Genomic DNA, 21,344 nt, shown 5'->3' with positions numbered 1-21,344 from the left:
AACAATGCATGTTGCAAAGCCCCATCTACCTGTCAAAGCCCTATGCTTTATACTAAAGCCAGGCAGTGATTTCATCTAAAACACATTCAGCACTCATACTAGTAGTACTGTACAGAAAAGTATAGGAGACTGGTTTGCCTGTATTATAAATATTCTGCTGAGGGTGTTTAACTTGTGTTAACTGATGCAGTATGATCAGTGACAGCCAACTGGAAAACAGAGATATGATGATCTATAATGAATCTTATCAAAAATTATTTCTGATGCATGAGAAATTAGTTATATAAGCCATTTCTGAAACAAATGACAGCACTATGTTCAGCAAAATGTGATTTTTTCGTCTCAATCTCTCTCACTGGTAGATCTTAATTTCTGTGATCTGAGGTAATGGTATGTTTTGCTGTGTAACGAGCTTCATGATAAGTTACTGTTGTCAGGTATCAGTAACTTATGGCTGGTACAAGAACAACCTGAAACCAATATATCTGAGAATTAACAACTGCGGATAACGCTAAAAGCTACCACCCTCAAACTGGGGTCCTGTAAATTTAAAATATGGGTGATTGTCAGTTTTATTATACTTCAAAAACACTGAGGTCTGAAAGTGAAGGTGGTCTCTAGCTAGAATCTTTCAGTGAAACAATACAAGTGCCGTAGCTCAGAGACTCAAGGAATTAATGTATGTGTGAATATAATTACAAACATTTGTTTTCTAAATTGGAGAACTCACTCTAGGTTCCCTTACGTACTTTGCATTTTGCTGGGGTGTTCAATTACATGTGTGTGTGTGTGTGTGTGTGTGCAGGGTGGATGTTTTTCACTATCACTGAATTTTGACATTGTCAGTGTCTCCTATTCTTCTTATGAGTAATCTCCATCATTCTGCGCTCAATCCCGTGTCTGACAGTTTCACTTATAGGATTTCTCTCATCCTTTACTGTGCTCATTCATTCCAGCCTCCCATTCTTTTACAACAGTCTTTACTGCCCTCAGTCTCCTTGACAGTTTTGCCCTCTCTCTTTCTGTTTGCACTGTATGTCTGTCTCTGTGTGTGCAGACTGTAAATTTGTATGACAGCAAGGCTTAAGTTGTCACAGATGTCCTCTACAATGATTAGCACCAATTCTACCATTCAGCTACATGCTGACAGTCATTTTATGACTTTCCTTCACTCTTTATTGCACCTTTTTCCCTCTCTGATACATGAGGGTGAGTGAGGTGGCAAGGTGAGCAAGGTCCTCTGGTTGACTGCTCCTCCAGTCCACATGTTGAAGTGTCCCTGGGCAAGATACTGAACCCCAAATTGTGTGAGTGTGTGTGAATGGGTGAGCATAGAAACATTGTGGGGCACTTTGGATAGGAAGCACAGTATTGCTCCTGATGAACAGGCTGGCACCTTGCATGGTAGCTTCTGCCTTCAGCGTATTAATGAATGTTGGCGTGTATTGTAAAGGACTTTGACTTTGAGTGGTCTATAAGACTAGAAAGGTGCTATATAAATACAATCCATTTACCAGTCCATTTGTACCCCTGACACTGCTGAGAGCAGACAGTAGAAGGGGATGAGAATCACATAAATAATCAGACAGGCAGGCAGATGCAGCATCATATCACCGAATACTTCTCTAAGATTCTGTAAGATCACTACTGACACCATGATGTTGCTGTCGGTTGAAAACCCTGCGTATCCCAATTGTCAATTTTTCAGGAATTATGAAAGAGCAATCTTGTTTTCAAAATTTACCACCATGCAAGACACTGCAAATGATGAGTGAAATAATGTCATAAGCCCAACAGATCAACTATTTAGTGAATCAAATATTCTGGACTCTTTTTTTCAAGCTATGAATAAAAGGGACAAACAAATGAAATAAAATGAAACATGATGCTCAGATCAGATTGAGTCTCAGATTGGAATAAAATTACTATCAATAATTATAAAACTACAATTTAAACGTACAACAGTATCTGCATGGAGATCAATATATTTACGCATATTTGTGTCCAAAGACAAAATAGATTGGTACTAGCTGCTGCAGTGCTGAAAACTGTTGTAGGTGAGTGGTTTTACTATTTCTTAGTGTTTAGAAAAGGCTTGCTGATAGTCAAACTGTGATGTGAAGTCTGAATAAAAATGTTTAGAGTCATTAAGGTGTATAAAGCCCTGAAGCAAATTCACCTTGGTTTCCAACTGCGCTCCACTTGCTCAGGATGCGCCTAATTGCATATAAAGTGAAGTCTAAAAGTCGGAGTGCACTACAAAGAACTAAACTCTTCCATTGTTTCAAAAAAAATCTACATTTCTAGTGTTTGTATCTTTGGGGCTTTGAATTTTATTTTCAGGAACAGAGAGTAAAAAAAGGGAAAAATATTATATGATTCTCATTTTAAAATACAAGAGATATCCCTTTGTAAGCTGCTTAGAAACTGGGTTAGAGGCACGGTGTGAAGGTAAGATGAAAACGAACCAGAGAGACTCAAGAATCCGAGTTTCATGTGGAATGTGAAAATTGCTTGTCACCAAGTTGGATGAGCTTGAAGCCTACACAAGACAGCAGGAGAATTGGAAGTGAAGCATAGTTTGCTTTATGGAGGCATTGCTACACAGGAATATAGGTTACCAGACTAGAAATAGAGGGCTTCTCTGAATAGTCACAAAAACAGTTAGAAAGCAAAGACAGGAGGCAACTGGGCTGCTGCAAATTGGACACCTAAGTGTGAGGGCTGAAGAGGTGAGCATGCTTCAGCCTAAGTTCTTATCAGAGTCGAACAGAGTCTGAACTTCCATCCCCAACACCTTTCTGACTTCAGAACTGTAACTTTCTGAAACTGATAATCTGTCACTTTTCATGTGTACAAATGAGTGCAACACTATGAATTCCCAAAAGTGTGATAATAGCATCCATCCTCTCTATATAAAAAGAGGCTTTTTGCTTTGCCTTTGAGTGCGGTCATTCGTAAAAAAAGCTATAAACACTTTTGCCTTCAGACAGACGATGGTCAGACGATTCATCATACAAACTAGTTCATTTCGAGGATACTGACATCTTAAATCAGTACCATAGATAGGTAGCAGCTGGCTTTGAGTATAAGACAAACAATGCTATTGTAAGATGTCAAGATGCGGATGACTGAGTTTTCAGCTATTGTAGATCCTTTAAAAAAGACTATACCTTGTGAATTTTTATACTATATTGTGGTGGTTGTTACTTTGTGTTCAGACAGAACACCAAGCAAGTTGAAGATGTTTCAACTTGAGCAAAAAAGTCACACATTCCCCAGGTCTTCATGAATCTGCTTCATAAACATACAGAGAGAAGAGGAAGAAGGAGAGAGGGAGGGAAATAACAGAGAGAACTGGAGTCTCTGGTGGCTTCTGAGCTCAGTCAGAAGATGAGCTGAACACAAACACACAGATACACCCTAACAGACACAGACAGTGCATCTGTTGCTAGCTAGCTTACAGCTAATGTACTGTTGGCATTTTGGCTGTTTGGGCCGAATAAACACAAACTTTCCAGCGGCAAAATACATGCAAATTTGCAAATTTCTGTCTGAACATACTGTAGTTTTACATCATTAACTCCCAGCACCCTCATGATAATCACGGGAGACTTCACTAATGTGTCTTTCTCTCCCTCTAATGAATTTTCCTTAGTTTAGTAAATGCAGGGCTGGAGAGAAGAAAGTTTGCCTGTATTAATTTTATACGACACATTTATATATCTTAGTTTACATGTACATTTACAACTATGATATTATTTTAGAACACACTATGCATATACATTCCTAATTCTTATTCTTATGTACATATACAACCTCTTGGTACAGCTGTATATTCATGAACCCTGCACACTATGTGCTTTTCATTTGGTGCACTGGTGTATTCATGTCATTCTTCCTTCTAATTGTTCCCCACAATAGTGACACTTGACACCCATTACATTACAAACCCATTACCACTTGTACTTGTTTACACAGTGGATTCTTGTAAATGTATCTTTTGTCCATTTGTGTAATTTATGTGTCATCTGCTGGTGTGACATCTAAAGCTACCCTCAGGGCTTAATAAAGTATCATCCTATCCCATTCGTTCTCTCTGCAGTCCCCAGACCTCAACCACTAAACATCTGTGGAAACCTTTGAAAAGGGAAAAAGCGAAACATATTGTAAAATCACAAGATGAGACAGTCTCGAGGACACTATCAAAGAAGGCTGAGATAATGTAGATCCTCTCAGTCTGACAACAAAAAAAAAAGATACATGTAGACTGATGCCGCAAGAACAAACTGTGATTAAGACAAACTGTGGACATAATGCATAGGAGTGGTTTATGGGAAAGTAATTAAATAGCAAATATTAATTAAAAGTGTGATGCAATGCAATGTCATTTGAGTAAAAAGCTGTTCACAACAAAATTGTTCATTGTAGACAACTCCACTGTAATAGATGCACATACTTATACACCCATATGCTAATACAGGCAATCACTTGCATTTGTGCACAAACCTGTGCAGGATTGTATTTGCTAACAAGCTGTGCTACATGCACAGAGACCACATAAAATTCTAATAAAAAGTAATCACAGGATAACATTAAAACAATTTCCTCACCTCTAGTTCTCTTTGAAGATAATCTCTTGAGTGTATGTTAATAGGGAATTGTCCAAAAGCAGCTTCACTCTTAACCCCAGGTGATTTAACATGTCTCTTCTTTTTGTTAGATCCCTTTAATGTGTAAGTAGGGGTGAAGTCATTGAGAAAATAGGAAGGCTATGAATACATTTTTATGTTATCTCCACCCATAAATTCCTTTAAAAAGATTGCCTCAGCAATTTGCCTTGGGCACAATGAACACTGTATTGTCAGGTCATTCTATGTATGCAAATAACTGCCTGGTTTCCAAGATGAGACTGATTTTGAGGTGAACGATGGAATTGAATTTGTACACGGAAACAGGCTCTTCTCTCTCTGCTCTTTGATGAGACTGTGTAGGTCGCAAATTATAAAAAGCAGAGGGAGTAGAGTAGTAAATGCCCTTCATGGTTCATTATGTCACCACTTACGCAGAAAATGTGTGGCAGAGCTAACGAGGGACAGAAGGAGTGTTAAACACACTTTCAAAACCATTTTGAAGCAAATACATGTTTCCGTGATGTGTTATGATACATACATGTACATGTATGTAGTAGTGAGAAATATATAGGTGTAATGGCTTACATTAGCACAGATGTGTACCACAAGAGGCTTTCTGAGACTGTATGAATCTGGTTTGGCCTCTTGTTCAAAACATTACTAATTGTTGAGAGTGGGAGAAGTGAAGTGAAGCTAAACTGTGTTTAAAATTGCAACTTGGTTTTAGGGCATTGTAACAGTGGTTGTGGTCTAATCCACAAGTCGCTTCATGTTTTGTCCTATCTCAGGTATCAAGATTTAAATTCGTAATAAAGTTGTTTTTCCCTTGTTTTTGTAAATTGCCAGAGGGCAAAAACAAAGCTGAAAGATTTATCTTCCCCTGTCTTTTTCCCTATGTGTCTGTTCTTCCATTTTTGTTCTAGATGGGAAATGCCTCCGAAACGTTTCTGCTCGTGTCCAGAATATCGAAAGACAATGACTTCCTCATGGGAACTCTCTATACCATTTTTGGTATGTTTGGGGGTTTTTTTCCTACGTTTACACCATTTAACTGTATAAATGTGTATTATATTCCAATAGCCCTGATATACCCTGCAACTCTGTCTTCCAGGTGTGCTGTCGGTGCTGGGGAACGGGATCTTGCTGTTCGTGGCCTATAGAAAGAAGTCCTCCTTGAAGCCAGCAGAGTTCTTTGTGGTTAACCTCGCCATCAGTGACCTGAGCATGACCATCACCCTGTTCCCACTTGCTATCCCTTCAGCCTACGCTCACATGTGAGTGACCATTCAAATCCCCACTTCTCTCTCTCCTTTCATCTATTACGTCACATTCAGTATGTCCCTGAGGGACGAGGAGAGAAGGCAAAGAGAATGAAAAAGAGTCAGAGAAGCAGGACTGTAGCTTCTGAGCATACTGAAGTTATGCCCTCATTGTTACTGGGAGTTTGGAGGCCTTAACAACTTGAGCCGGCAATAGTGGATTCTTTAAGGCTGATAACCTTCAGACTTAATAGATTCTAAATTTAACTGTTTTAGGTAAAAAATAAATAATGACATTTTAAAGGGATTCAGCATTTGGATTGTGGGCCCATGACATCAGTATTTCTAAAATCCTATAGAAGAGGATATTGTCTCTATCACAGATAAAATACAGATAAAAAAAAGCTTTCAAAACAGTCAGTGAAATGTTGCAACACATAACACTCTCATACAGTACATCCTCTGCTTCATCCCGTGGCCTTCCCTACTTGCAGCTCTAATCCCCTGAGCATGTACAGCTGATAGCTGTCACATGTGCCATGATTGGGTCAAAATGCATCATTGTTCACTGCAGTTGTATAAAACCCAGGGGAAGGCCAGAAAATGTATTACCTGTTTCATCTACTGGGTGTGTAGTTGTGTAGGATTTTGTAGACAACTCCTGGCCTGATACCGGGATGTCAGTCAATAATCAATATTCCCTTGTCTTTTTCTGTCTCTGTTCAGGTGGCTATTTAACAAAACGACCTGTACTGTCTACGCCTTCTGTGGCGTTTTGTTCGGCCTGTGCAGTCTGACCAACCTCACAGTGCTCTCCTGTGTCTGCTGGCTCAAAGTTTGCTGCCCAAACCATGGTAAGACAACCAGTTTGTATGTTTTACTTTGTAATTCCATTTAAAACTACCATCATCACAGAAAAACAAAAGACTATTTTAAAACAGGGCTAAAAGTGTTAGTAATATTAATTTTTTTATATTGACTAAGCAGAAGGCGCGCTTTACCCGTATTGATCATCTTGTTGAAATTTAGATTCTTGCCCTGCCCTGAAGCCAAATACCTTGAATCTGATAAGAGAAATATTAATGTAGTAAGGCCAGTACCTCAAGGGCTTGTTACAAAGTAAAAGTGGCCATGTTGCAATAATGGTAATGTTCAAGGCCATGTTCTAACCTCTTTAAACTGCAGGATATGTAAATAAGGATATGTTTATAAGGCCCTTTAATGCACTCCCTTCCCTTATTTATGTACTCCCCTGCTGTGTTTTTTTATGTTTGAAAACATAACAAATCATTCAATTATTGGAATTGCATGATTCCCCAGCTGTATGTTTTGACTGCATCCCTACTGTCAGTGTTTACTAATGAATTTCAATTTGTGTCGTTCATTTTACAGAATAGCTGAGTAAATGAGCACTGAGTCATTTCCTTCAGCCATAAATATACTGTAACCCTGTAAACATGTACAGACTAAAGACTGCAGACTTCAGTCATTGGTTCCCAAAGTAGGTGCCACAGTATGGGGTGCCTATACGAAGGAAGAAGAAGGGTTCCACTGTACGGTTGTAATAGCATTTCACAATATGAAAACACAAGACAACATTTACATTAACCACATATGTGGTAAATATGGTAAATGTGTAGTTATGCCGCAGCTAAGATGTAACGACGTGGTGGCTGATGCTTGTCAATTGTTATATTTTCCTGCACATTAGTTTTCCAGATACATAGCATTCAGAAATTGTGACTGATATAAAGATTTGTAACTGTAAAAAGAGCTGAAAGAAAAGAAATCTTAGTCGTCATGGTGGTCATTCTCACTCTGTTGGGGGGATGGTACTCTGATGTATCGCAAGACTTGCTCACAGAAGCGAGATCCAACATGGCGACACCCTGTCACTAGCAACAAACTATTGTAAACTCCACAAAACTTCTTTCTAAGTAACTACTACATAACATCCGATCAGGAAACACATACATACCAACTACTGCCATAAACACAGATCAGATCAATATCATAGAGGAAGAAATAACAGACCTAGAAGCCTTCCTCGATCAATATTTCCACACAACACAGCTCCAACAACCCAAACAAACGGAAGAAAATGGACTCATCCACTGATACAGATGATCTGGGAACTACAGAAATTGAGGTCAGTATCCTCTCAGCATTAACAGAAAATTAGAGCTCCTCATTCCACTACACGAAGAAATAAAAGATTCACACTCCAGTCTAGAATTTGCCCAAAGAAATATCACAACACTACTGAAATCAAACCAGGAATTGCAGTCCTCTGTCAAATCACTCAACAAACAAATGCAAACGGTCACTAAAGAAAACAAATAACTGAAAGAGACAATTTTGAACATACAAACCTTCATCATGTGAGACAATCTCATCTTCAGGCATCCCTGAAAAAACACAGGACAAACCAGAATCTCTTATCAAAGACTTTATGACAACTCATCTCAAAATACTGCCAGACATTGTCAAAGATGAAAGCTTTTCACAGAGTTCACTGTCTTGGCACACAAACAGAGAACCCGACCCATAGTTGCCAAATTTGAACACTTTCAACAAAAGACAAAAACAAAGTAAAAGAACTGATGGGCACAATTTTCGACTAAATGATCAATACCCATGAGAAATAAATGAGACAAAAAGTACTGTAGCCCACCCTAAAGGAGAACAGAAAAAACAACAAACACGTGATCCTTGTGGTTGACAAACTGTATAATCATGGACAGTTATTTCACAACTCCAAAGCAATATCATGGCTCTTCTGAACAGACTTGAACATAGTACATTACTGTGACAGCTAAATAATTCCTACTGATATCCCTGCCTCCCTGAGCAGCATACTGCTAATGCATTCGCTAATGACCCCGCTAGCTCTTTCCATTTTTTCTTTCTCATTTTTCTTCTCACCTCATCGTAGCTTTATGTGTGTTAACTTTCATTTGTATATGTTCTATGTATGATCATGAAGGGTTCATGTTGACAACTGCAGATCTCTCTCTCACTCACTCAGGCATTTTCTACAATATTTACAATATTTCCAACCTAAACAATTCAGATATTTTCTTCAACATACAATAGTTAACAGAGAGGCGTCTCAATCTTAACAAAAAAAAATACCCTTCATTCATAACACATCTGTTATCGATCCAGAGGGAAGATATATCATCATCAATGAATCTATAAATAACACAAAATTCACATTTGCTAATATCTATGGACCAAATAATGATGACCCACGTTTTTTCCCAGTGGAATGAATCAACACACATTATAATTGCCGGAGACTTTAATACTGTTATAAACCCTACGGTTGACTGCTCAAACACCTCTAATAAAACATTATGGGATGGGCGCTATTACGTCCATAACCTACATTAATTATGGCTGTTGTAGTTTTTTTTAGCCGTGTTCAGTAGTGCAGCAAATCAATAACCAGCTACGCGTAGAGGCAATGCATAGCTATCACGTTGGGTAATTAAACCATCCTGATAAAATGAATAGAATAAAATGAATTTTATGTAACGGATAATGATTTACACACAGTTACATACAACACAGTCACTGCGTTCTTTTTTCCTAATGATGGACAGTTGACTTCATGAACAAAAATAATACATTTTAGTGTTGAGTTTTGACTCCAACGTGTTTTACTGTTTGTTGACACTGAATGTAATGTACTGGAGGCCACACCCACTGTGGCCACGTGACCACACCCACCATCAACTCCCCGTTCTGAATTTCACCCGATCTCATCTGGTCACCCTACCTTACATATATATATACACACACACACACACACACACACACACACACACACACACACTCAGGAACACACACACTCATGCATCTAGCATTAAGCCAGAATTTTATTTATTTATTTATTTATTGTTCATGCTGTTGTTTTGTTTGGGTTATTGGGTTACTACTGATTCTGTTGCTTCCACCATTTGTACTGTCCCGTGTCATATATGGGTTTTATTTTGTTGTTGTCTTTGTTAATCACTCATCTTGCACAAAATTTAAAAAAAAAATCTTAGTCGTCAACAGTCTCTTGCCTTACTGCTTTTTGTGGATAGGAAATTCTAGTTGTACCACATCTTGTCTGCAGGGAAAAGCAGACAGTTTCAGTAATGGTGCCAAATAAGCTCAATAAATATTTTGAGACACGCCATCCATCTTTAGCAGACAAAGACATCCTATTAAAAATACTTGACGGACTGTATACAGGATGTAGGTTGGGTTTTTTTTTTTGGTCCTTGCACAACTAAAAGGTTCCAAATGTGAATTCAGAACTACCACCCTTAGTAGTAAATATACACTACATTTTTCTCTAACAAGAAAACTTTCTCGTCACAATGATAAAGTTTTTTTCATAATAGTAGGTGCTTGTATTGTGACAAGCACATCCCATGGGCTTTCAGAAACCCATCTAGAATGAGAATCCAATATGAGACGCAGAGTGTACAATTTTCTTGTCCACCCCATCTAGGATGCTTAGTAAGAGCTTAATTTCATTATGTGTTAGCCCTAAAAGAAAATAAGACTTAATCAATTCATTCAAACATTCACATGCATCCATTTCAGCAGCAGCAACATTGCAGTTCTTTTGAAATACACATACAGTCAAATAATTCTAACACCTTTCTTGTTATGAGTATTTATTGTCATTATAACAAGAAAATGCACATGTATTCAGCTGAATAAAACACAATCACTAAGCAGCTTTATTTATACAGCACCTCTCAAACACATAAGCAATTCAAAGTGCTTTACAGAAGGCAAAGACATGTATTAGAACGACATTCAAAACCCAAGCATGAAACACTTTTCTGCTTTGATTTACAGCACATGTTGACTCATTCATGAAATATTCACTCTCACCCAGCAGAGATAATGGTGTCAAAGTCTACAGTTGACATTCAGATGCCAAGTACACTTGAGTTAGCCATACAATCAAAATTCTTTTTCAAAGCATTAAATAGCAACCATGCACACAGGTTAAAGTGATGTCAAGGTGAAAGAGTTTTTATTATAATCCAGTGGAGTTTAAGGGAAGCTGTTTAGCAGTTTACAGATCAATCATCATAGAAAAGAAAAAAAGAGATAAATACAGCCTATGTCAAGGATAACTCAAATCAAATACCTTAAATATCTCAAATGCTTCTTGGATGCATTTACACTTAGCCTTTTGGAGATCGGAAAGCTAACTGATCTGCCCAAGACATATTAAGTGTCCACTAAGACATTACAGGGTGTTCATCAAATGCAGGGTGGCTACAGGTCCTTAAAAAGTAGTCTTAACCCTCCTGTTGTCTTCCCATCGACCATGCAACTTTTGTCCTCCCGGGTCAATTTTGACTTGGGAGGATAAAAGTCCACACATGCTATAAATTTTAATAAAACACCCAAAATTCAATGAATTACTTTTACTTGCAAAGTATGTGGTATGGAACCATCCATGTGATTTTCAAGCAATTAGATGAAAAAAATCCATATCTCTGATGAAAATATTTCAACACGGGTCAAATTTGACCTGAGGACAACAGGAGGCTTAAGCTCTGATTGGGAAGATGTTAAATACTTCTCCGGGTTAGGATTCCTTCGGTTTTCATCATTCAGGAGGTTTTTACTGGGAGTCAAATTATACGCAGAGGTCTCCTTTTCTCCAAAACAAACGGACCCAGTGATTAAACCAGTAAAAACACTGAATGAAACAGTTTGACGTTAAAAATCAGTAAATTTATGACAGCTTCTGGCGGAGGACCACAATGCTGGTGCACACAGAAGGGGGAGATGAGGCCGTTGATAGGTAACCAAATGAAACGGACCGTTACCTTGATTAAAATTACTGATTTTTCTGGGTTTGAACATTGTTGGAAACATTTGGAATAATGCAAGTACACAACTCAACAAAATATATAAGATAGGTCTAATCGTTTTTAGACATTTTAATGTGGAAAAGTTACATATTAGGCCTTTAACTCAACCGGTTATTGTCATTTCCCTAACTTATAATTTCGAACTGACGATATATGTATTTACTCAGAAGAGTATGCCTATGTTTTCACATTTGATGTTTGTTTTTATTGCAAAATTGGCCTTAAATTTAATTAAACAATGACATTAAAAAGTCTTAACTTGCTGAGACATGTAGACACCCTGAAAATGAGTTCACAAAATTTTCATGGAGATGAGTCTGTTGTCATGCACAGTCAGTTTCATCATGTTTAATTTATAAGTAAACACAGCCAAGAAGTCCAATAAGTGCTACCGTATAGACAAAATCAAAGCAGCTACTGAGCTTGCATATCAATATTTCCAACTCCATGACAACTGAGCAAACTCCATCTGCTGATGAAGACCTTGTGATATGGTTAAAATCCCTGGAAAGGCTAAGTGGACCTTGAGTTGTAATTATTTTGTGAAGCTATTTCCAAGTTCAATAATGAACTTGCTTAAATGCTTAAAATGCAGCATGGTTACTCGGGCAGTGTCTGAAATCATTCCCTATTCACGACAGCATTATATTTACCTTCTACCTTTTATTTGAGTCTGTACCGTAAATAATTCCACAATTAATCAAAAAAAGTAGTGTCGCATGTACACTACTTTCTGCCAACAGAAGATGTAAAAATTACTGTTGTGTGTGTTATGATTAGTGAGTCTCCAAAATCTCAATTTGCTGCTCATTATTGAGTAAACTACTGAGTGTCTATTTTATAGGGAGTAGTGAATGAGTGAACAAGGGAGTGATTTCAGACATAGCCTCAGTCGTGAGTCAGAGTTGTTGCCTGGCAGCAGGAAGGACCTGTGTTTGAACCTCACTCTGTGTGGGGTTTCCATGGTCTCCTCCTGGTTGTGTGGGTTTGCTCACGATTTCTCCCACATTGCAAAGATCCACAAGTTAGAAGACTCTGATAAAATGCCAATAAAAGGGACTAGAAAAACTATAGAATCCTCTTAAGTCACAATTTAAAGCAAAGCCTGGTTATTCTAGGTGGAATGTTAATTAGTTGCATTTGCAAATAAGTAACGGATAATCAACGAGTAAGTGTGCGTTAAGCGGTTTTAAGACACTTCGCAGAGGCAAAGTGCCTTAAAACCGTTTAACGCACACCTACAAGTTGATTATCTTGCTTATACCACGGTCATTTGCCAACAATATAAAATAAAAGCATTCGCAAATTTTTTTCTGAAAAGAAAGAAAAGCTATGCACTCAAAATCGAAAGGTCATGAAGCAAGAGCTTACAGTTGTCATGACAACGTGCCACACTATGTTCGCTTCACATAAGGTGTCATTAAGCATAACCGCAGATTATGTCTCCAAATCAGTGTTCTTTTTTTTTTTTCTTTTTGGTAGAGAAAGTCTCTCAGTATATTAACTGCCCCTTTTGTTGCCTTTTTTGTATCATTTTAAGCTCTTCAGACGTCAGTCCATTTTTTGCTTGGTTTCTTTCTTCTCCATTTCTTTTTCTTGGCTGCATCCCATTCTTCAGAACTTAATAACGAGTAAGCTTTGACAGCTGTGCTCTTTAATGTTGCTATGGTTACAGGTTGGGTAGCGGATGAATTTAGAACTGTGATTAAACTGCGTGTGCAATAAATAGTTTTAACGCAAACTTGCTGGCCAATCCGAAAAGAGTATTCACTCAGACCATGGTATAAGCTGAAATAAAGTGGCCTGGCAACCAGCACAGTGATAGTATCAAGGAAACACGAGACAACTAGCAGAACTCCAAAGAGGCCATAGCAAATGTGCCCAAAATGCAAATGCTGTGGTTCAAAAGACTGTAAAATCATCCCAAAAATCATGACAACTACTGTCGTTTCTACCATACAATATAAGGAAAGGAAGTTGAATGTTGTTTCTCTTTCATTAAGTGTTCACATTACGTTGTAGATAACATATCAAGTACGGGCATAGATTTGAGTATGGACGGTAGGCACATGTCCCTTCCAATATCAAGGTGGGGGATGGGGGATATTCAACCTGATGAATTGGCAACCCTCAACTTCAAGCTGTATGTTACACATTGTTGACTAGCAGCAGCCCGACAGCAGCAGCAGTAGTGGAGTCAGAGAGGTCGAGAATCTAAACCCACTATTTGCGCTTTGCCAGATAACGTATTCGTATTCAGGCACACACTTAGTGAGCACATGTGCCTATGAAAGAGAAGAGTGATACAGATCAAATACACATACACTATTATTTTAGCCATCTGAAAAAAATGTTCCTCCAATTTTAAAACCAAACCTACACTCTTGATATCAAGTTACCTACAAACATTCATACCTACCCTGTACTGTAGATAAGAATGTTTTTAGACTTCATGTTGATTATCTGCGACATCCAGTGAAGATTTTAGAGTTATCATGCAAATAAATTCTGATGTTAGTCAAGTGCATTAAGGGGTCAGCTAATTATTGTCTAATTACTATTAGATTAATGTAATGCCCTCTCTAATACTGAGATTTAGCACTCTCTCATTCTGCAAGTCTTAGTCCCACTCATTTTTAATCCGATGGCCTCTGGGAGCCATAGTTACCAAGTTCATTATCTGACAGCAAAAGGAACTATAAGGAGCTGACAAAAAATCTCTGCACAGAAGTGAAATACTGCATGACTCTAAAGTAAAATAAGTCTTAAGATTTCAGGAGTGGAAAAAGTAAGGTGATTTCATTTGTGCAATACATACTGTAACCTTTTATTTATTATTATTATTATACTGTAACTTTCTCTATATTGATTAAACAGGCAGCAGATTACACACATTATTATGGCCACGTTGCAACTGTAGTAAAAAACTGTGACATTTCATTTATCAGATAGTTTCACTAAACATTGAGTCATCCATCTTTCAGTCCTTGCGCAGTTCTTTCAGTGTGCATTGGTATGACTGCCAACTCTTCAAGCAGCAAATTTCTAATGAGGATAATTCATCTTTTAGCCACTGAGCCCAATGAGGATTTATTTATATGATTGCCCGTGTTTAAGCCAAATCTCCTGAGCAGCACAGACGGTTGAGTTGGAGTCTATATCTTTTTTTAAATATATTGTTACAATGCAAATTATTAAACCTTTCATTTCATGCTTTCATCCCAGTAACTATAAGTTTCTACATCAATTTTGCAGGAGGTTAATTCAATTCAGAATGATTTTTATCCCAAGACTCATCAGTCACTCCTAATTTGCTCATTAAACTATCATTACATATTTTTTTGTCTTTCTGTGAAAATGTGATAACTTGTCACAGCACCACTGAGCCACAATTCATAATATTGAATCATAATTAACTTAGATACATCTCACATGCAATTCTTATGAATTGGAAGTAATTGACAGAAACCGTATATAATTTAATTTCATACAGATTCACTTGTCCATAATCTATAAATGGATGCACAGTTGTACTTCGCAGTACAGATTCTGCACTCCAGGAATCTGGATCCTGTTGTGCACAATCCAGGGATGTTCCCATTTATATGCTTGACACACTCGCACTCGCCCATACACACCACAGGGGTACATAGAACAGAGCCAATCTGACACATATTGTATCAATACTGTGTCAATGGGATGCCTAATACACAAGATAAAAGATGCCCTAACAAAGTATGATTGCTATAATAGGGAAACAGAAGAGAGGAAGGCAGATTTTGTCAAGCAAGAACTAGTAACAGCAGCATGTAGCAGAGAGCATAAGAAATGTGGTGTTGGCAGCCTAAATGAGTTATAAACACAGCTGGAGATTGTGTAGATCTGATGGACAGTGAGTATCCCATAGGTCTCACAACTGAACTAATTCATTTGTCAACATTCAACTTCACATGGGCTTTCAAAAAATGGTGCACTGGTTAGCAGCTTCCGAATCGAATTAGAGGTCTATTCCAGACTCCAGTAGATTTAACGATTGCTGCTAATAGACACAGTATAATTGAAGTCAAGACTGTGTTTTTAAAGAGCTCCCCTTGTCTGTTTTCCAGAGGAACACAGTCTATAACACAGATTGTAAAACCCCAGAGACGACAAGCCTCACAAATAAAACTGTTTGAAATGCAAATATGCACAAATAATTATGCCTTTATGAGACCACAAGGAACCTTGAACAAATGTACGCCGCTTACCGACACACTGTTTAGCCATGCTGCCCCTCTGTTTCTAAACTAGCTTATGCACTCTAGTAGACAGCTCTGCTATCAAACACACCCGAAACCACACCTACTGTAGACAATATTTGCAGAGCTGCAGCAACAGTAGTTTCAGACCAACTTATGCCACCTATTAGCAAGAAAACTAACACCATCAGCAGGAAGTTAGACCTGATACAGACATGCTGATAGGTCATCAACAGGCAAGGAAAATAATAGTCGCAGCAGCAGCTGCCACTGCCTGCAGGTACTATAAGTGTTAAAATTGCAGCTGCTATTACTTTCTTTTCCTGTAGAACAGGACATCAAAATGTCTACAACCACGTGTAAAGGCCTAAATTGCCACTGCTACTACTTTCTTTATCTATAAGTGGAGCTTATTGTCTTGTGAATAAGAGGTCTGACAGTGACCAAATATGTTTCCCTCTGCAGAGTGGGTTTGTGGAGAAGTTTCAAGCCATGTTCCATGGACGTGCTTTGCAAAAAGCATGACAAAAGAAATGTGTAGCATAGGAACTGTGTTTATATAATTACAGCAAAAATGTCAGAGGATTGGGTTTCTGTGGGACAGAGATCAAAAACTATGATAACATTTATGGGCTGCCGAACACAAGGTTCAGTTTCCACGTGTGGAGTTATTATGGAGAGATTAACCCATTAAATTCAACATGGGCTACTCTGTATCAGTTGTCAAGGGACAATAATCTGAAGTTTATTTGGATTGGATGTGTGTGTAAATTTTGTGACTCACTGAAATCAGAATTAGAAATGCTTACTTTTTTCAAATATGAAATTCTGTAGTTTTGACACAGCTTTGAAATCATGTTAAAAAACACTGACTATGTAAAAAGAAATATATCCAGCTGGGATTATTATTTAGATTATTATTTTAAATTTCTTCATAAAACTGATGATATGGAAAACTATTTCTACAGAGATTTCTGTTCCACATTCATCACATTCAGTCTGAATATCACAACCATAAAATGAAAAGAAAAAAACAAGATCTGCAGAGAGTTTAAATCTTTACATCTACCCACCTGACTTCCTCGCTAATCAGTCTTAAATTTTAGATTTAATTTTAATGGGTATAGGACAGGTGTGTCTGCACAGGTAGAAATGCTATTCATGTTAATACTGATCTCTTGCTTGTTTAAAATCATTCTTACAACACTTTTTCATAGATTATGTCAGGCTGGCCTCATTGTTACAGCTCACGTCACTGGATATCTGCCATATTCCTGCTGAAATGTCCTTGGGCAAGGCATTATAGAACATGCCAGGTGCAACTGATACACTGAACACATACAGTGGTGGCAGAAGAGATGGAGCATTTGGAAGGCTTCTTTCTTTCTCTCTTTTATTAGTGGTTTGCCATAGCTGCAGTACCTTCCTCATGTGGGTTTTGTTGGTCTGATTGGATCCCTGCTGACACACAAAATAACCCCTACTTGTTGATCTCAAAGAAGAGCATGGATTTAGTGCTTCCCATTTGGTTTAATCTACAGCCACTGATGACTGCTGATGAACTTGTGAACATTGGATCGAAGTCAATCAAACTAAAGACTCGAGGTGGATGAGTCAAACACGTTCTCTCACCTCTTCCTACTCATCCCCCCACGGTTCTCTTAATAAGAGGGTCTAATGAAAAGAAAAAGATGGGGTGTGAATAGCAGAGAATGAGGAGGGGAGCTGGGGAATATCTTTACAGTTAAAGATAACTGACAACAGAATCAATGTGGGATATCTGTATTGATGTTAAGTGGTACTGGCTGTGAGAATTTAGGCCTTTCAGGCAACACTGACCTTAAATAGATCTCAATCACAATCTCTCACGATATATGGCAGTATATGATATGACAGCATTTCCATTTAATAATGATTCATGGACTGACTGGTTTCTTTTTGTTCGATAGGAACCAAATATATCACTAAAACCTTAATATAGCTAAGATCAAGTGCACTGTAAAAAAAAATAAGCTATCAAATGTTTCTCCATTCACCTACACAATCTGACACATCTTCAAAGATTTAAAATTAGGGATGGACCAGTTGGTATCAGGTCTGGTCCATCCAGATTTAAAGTTAAAGGAAAAAGAGAGCGGTTGTCGGTATCGGTATGGCACTGAAGGAGGACTGTGGATTTTGTCCCCCAATACTTGGATGCGCATTAGGAAAGGATATCTTGATGGCCAGTATGAACAGGAGGAATGATGTGAATAATGTTCAATGTTAATTTGGACACCAGAATATTGTTTTAGGACGGACATGAAAAATTGTGAACCCATCCTTAAATCAGTATCAGGAGAGAAAACGCCGGATTGCTGCATCCCATTTAAAATGTGAGAGAACATGTTTGACAGCTTTTGTTAGAAATTGAGCTCAGCTCTGCATGTCAAAAGTGCTCAGGTTGAATCCTTCATGTGCCACTCAGATAGCTGGAGAGTTTGATCGGTGAAAGGATGCTGCACATCAGATAAAAGCCATCTGTAATGGCTAACCAGCCTCCTTCCTTAGCACCACACAGTTCAGTGTCTGCCACAGGGCTTAATCACCAACCCCCACCCTCAGTTTGAACTGTAAGAGGGGCTGACATCCAGCTGAAGAGGCTGTGTGGTGCCGCAGATAAGGCTCCCTGTGTTCTCCTCCACACTGATTCCACAGTGAAGAAGCAATCGTCTAAATCAATTACAGTCAACAGTTAGAGGCTAATTCAGTGTTTCCTGTAGATCTCCTTATTCACACTGTGGCACATGAGTAATGAGAGGCGAGTGATCCACCACTAATCATGCTAATCGTAAACACTAATGCATCATTAATACAGCTACTTAGCTTCTGATACAAATAAAATACCAAAACTATCACAAAAATCAACTTTAGATTTGTTTATGTCACAATGTCATGGAGTAAAGGGTTTAGTGGAGTCAATTGTTACAGCTACAGCTGTGTAGCTTTTCAAATGGTTTTTCTCATATACTTTGGCCTCTAAGCAAACATGCTGCGCAGCTACTCTCCTTACACACAGAATAATATTTATATTTGGGTCCCTGGCTTTATGAACATTGCTACCTTCACATGTGCATTCATGTGGGCCATGTGCTCGCTTATCCTAATATACCTGAGGTCAAAATACACACACTGAATGCTTTAATACCATAAATAATATCACATGATATTATTTGCTGAATATATATAATTTTCCTTGTCAAATCTACTAGTCCGTCTTAACGGAAACTCATTTTAAGTTGTTCATCTCTTATTGGATGATATTTCTTTACTTCCTCCTCCTTCTGTCTTCCTCTCTCTCCTCCTCACTCATTGCCTGTTTTCAGCATCCGGTAACCAGACTCAATATGCTTCAGTAGCATATTGTTGCTATGCTGTTGTTTCTATATCCTTCCTCTATGTCCTCATCTGTCAGTAATCACTCCCCCAATTCTCCTTCCTCTGTCTCTGCCCTATTACGCTTCTCCCCAGGTAACAAGTTTTCCTACTGCCATGCCTGTCTGCTGGTTGCCGGGGTCTGGTGCTACGCTGGAGTGTTTGCTGTAGGTCCCCTGTCAGGTTGGGGAGAATACGGGGCTGAGCCTTACGGCACAGCATGCTGCATCAACTGGCATGCACCCAGCCAAAACTCCGCAGCTATGAGCTACATCATCTGCCTCTTCTTCTGCTGCTACATTGTGCCCTGCACTGTCATCTTCCTGTCCTACACATTCATCCTGCTGACTGTCCGGGGCTCCCGCCAGGCTGTGCAGCAGCACATGTCCCCACAGAACAAGATCACCAATGCACATGCACTTATTATTAAGGTAAATGCGCTGGCTCAGTTTACAAGGTTACTTTGACCACATATTATTTACTGTGTTTACATGATGAATGTTTTTTGGATGTTGTGCTTCTTTTCAGCTTTCTGTGGCAGTTTGCATCGGTTTCCTGACAGCATGGAGTCCATATGCTATTGTGTCCATGTGGGCAGCGTTTGGTAACCCAGCAACTGTTCCCCCCATGGCTTTTGCTCTGGCAGCTATGTTTGCCAAGTCCTCCACCCTTTACAACCCTATTGTCTATCTGGTCTTCAAGCCCAACTTCCGCAAGTTCCTCTGTCGGGATGTGGCCCAGTGCAAAAGGACACTCTGTGGATGTATGTGTCAACGCAGCTCCACACAGAAGGGAACTTGCAGGCAACCTCACCACAAAGAAGACTGCAACTCTACAAGATTGTCAAATGGGCTACCGGAGAATCACGGTACCTGCAGACACTGTCCGTGCCCTGAAGCAGTCGCTGGCACCAGAGAAAACTTTACAGACTATAGCCCCCAGCAGACTGCCAGGATACTTAAAGGATCACACCATAGTGAGGTGGCTGTCAGTCAGCTCTCCAACGAGTTGCAGAGCGACTTCCTCTAAATTCAAACTCAGCCAGACAGTGTGAAAGTGAGCAAACGAAGTGGAAAAGAGAAAAAGATGGCAAGATAGAAGGTTGAAAGACATTAACTGCAAGTCAGGGAAAAGGGAAAACGTAATAAAAAACTAAAAGATTAATGAAGGAAAATAATGTTGGAACTGTGAAGGTCAAAGTTTAAAGACTAAGAACTTGCCTCATGCCTCAAATATGTGATACTGCCAAAATATACATGACCACAAAGTTAAAAGCCAATACAGGAGGATAAGTGAGTCACCAACCAACATGCAACCACAGATGTGCGCACTGATATTTCATCAGGTCAAATTAACATGCATCAATAACTATCTGATCACTTTGATTGATCAACATTAAGCAAATAAGACTGAGATTCCATGAAGTCATGATGTAAATCAAGCTGGACTTAGAGGGATTACAATTGTTGTAACATTGTTACAAATGTCAAAATGAACATGGAGGTCCCACATTTTACCCATGGGGTGTTGTATTGATCTCTCTGCAGAGAGGAGTTGCCAATGTCAATTTTGTCTAATCAGCTGAGTCCAGGACAGGAGGCATGGCTGAATTATACTGTAAAAGGAGAAGATTTTGGGTAATCAATCTAAATCTATAACACTTAGTAAGCTCTATTCTCTCTCTTAGTACTCTATATAGAGACCTCAAGATACTAATGTACAAGATAGGATCCGTCGGTACAAAATGTACCATTTCTAAAGGGCATCATATGAAATATGTTACAAATTTCAAATTATACCAAACATATATTGCAATGTGACAGATAATATCTTAATGTCAAAATTTTTGAGAAACGAGTGCTTTGCTTTTCTGGCATGAAATACAGACAAAAATACACAATG

The 21,344-nt window shown here is 38.6% G+C and overlaps 1 protein-coding gene across 1 annotated transcript in view; it reads left to right on the top strand.

Annotated features, from left to right (window-relative positions):
- opn7b (opsin 7, group member b) overlaps positions 1-20,681 on the top strand; it is a 68,198-nt gene extending 47,517 nt beyond the window's left edge. Inside the window, exons 2-6 of the mRNA XM_042409973.1 lie at positions 5,558-5,645; positions 5,746-5,908; positions 6,620-6,747; positions 19,539-19,873; positions 19,971-20,681. Of these exons, the coding sequence (XP_042265907.1) occupies positions 5,558-5,645; positions 5,746-5,908; positions 6,620-6,747; positions 19,539-19,873; positions 19,971-20,471 (1,215 nt within the window). The 3' untranslated portion in view covers positions 20,472-20,681. The remainder of the gene's footprint in view (positions 1-5,557; positions 5,646-5,745; positions 5,909-6,619; positions 6,748-19,538; positions 19,874-19,970) is intronic.
- The last annotated feature ends 663 nt before the right edge of the window (positions 20,682-21,344 follow it).

The sequence above is a fragment of the Thunnus maccoyii genome, chromosome 4, assembly GCF_910596095.1.
Source record: "Thunnus maccoyii chromosome 4, fThuMac1.1, whole genome shotgun sequence".
Classification (NCBI taxonomy): Eukaryota; Metazoa; Chordata; class Actinopteri; order Scombriformes; family Scombridae; genus Thunnus; species Thunnus maccoyii.
Note: the sequence above shows the minus strand (reverse complement) of the source record. Positions and strands in the feature narration are given on the sequence as shown.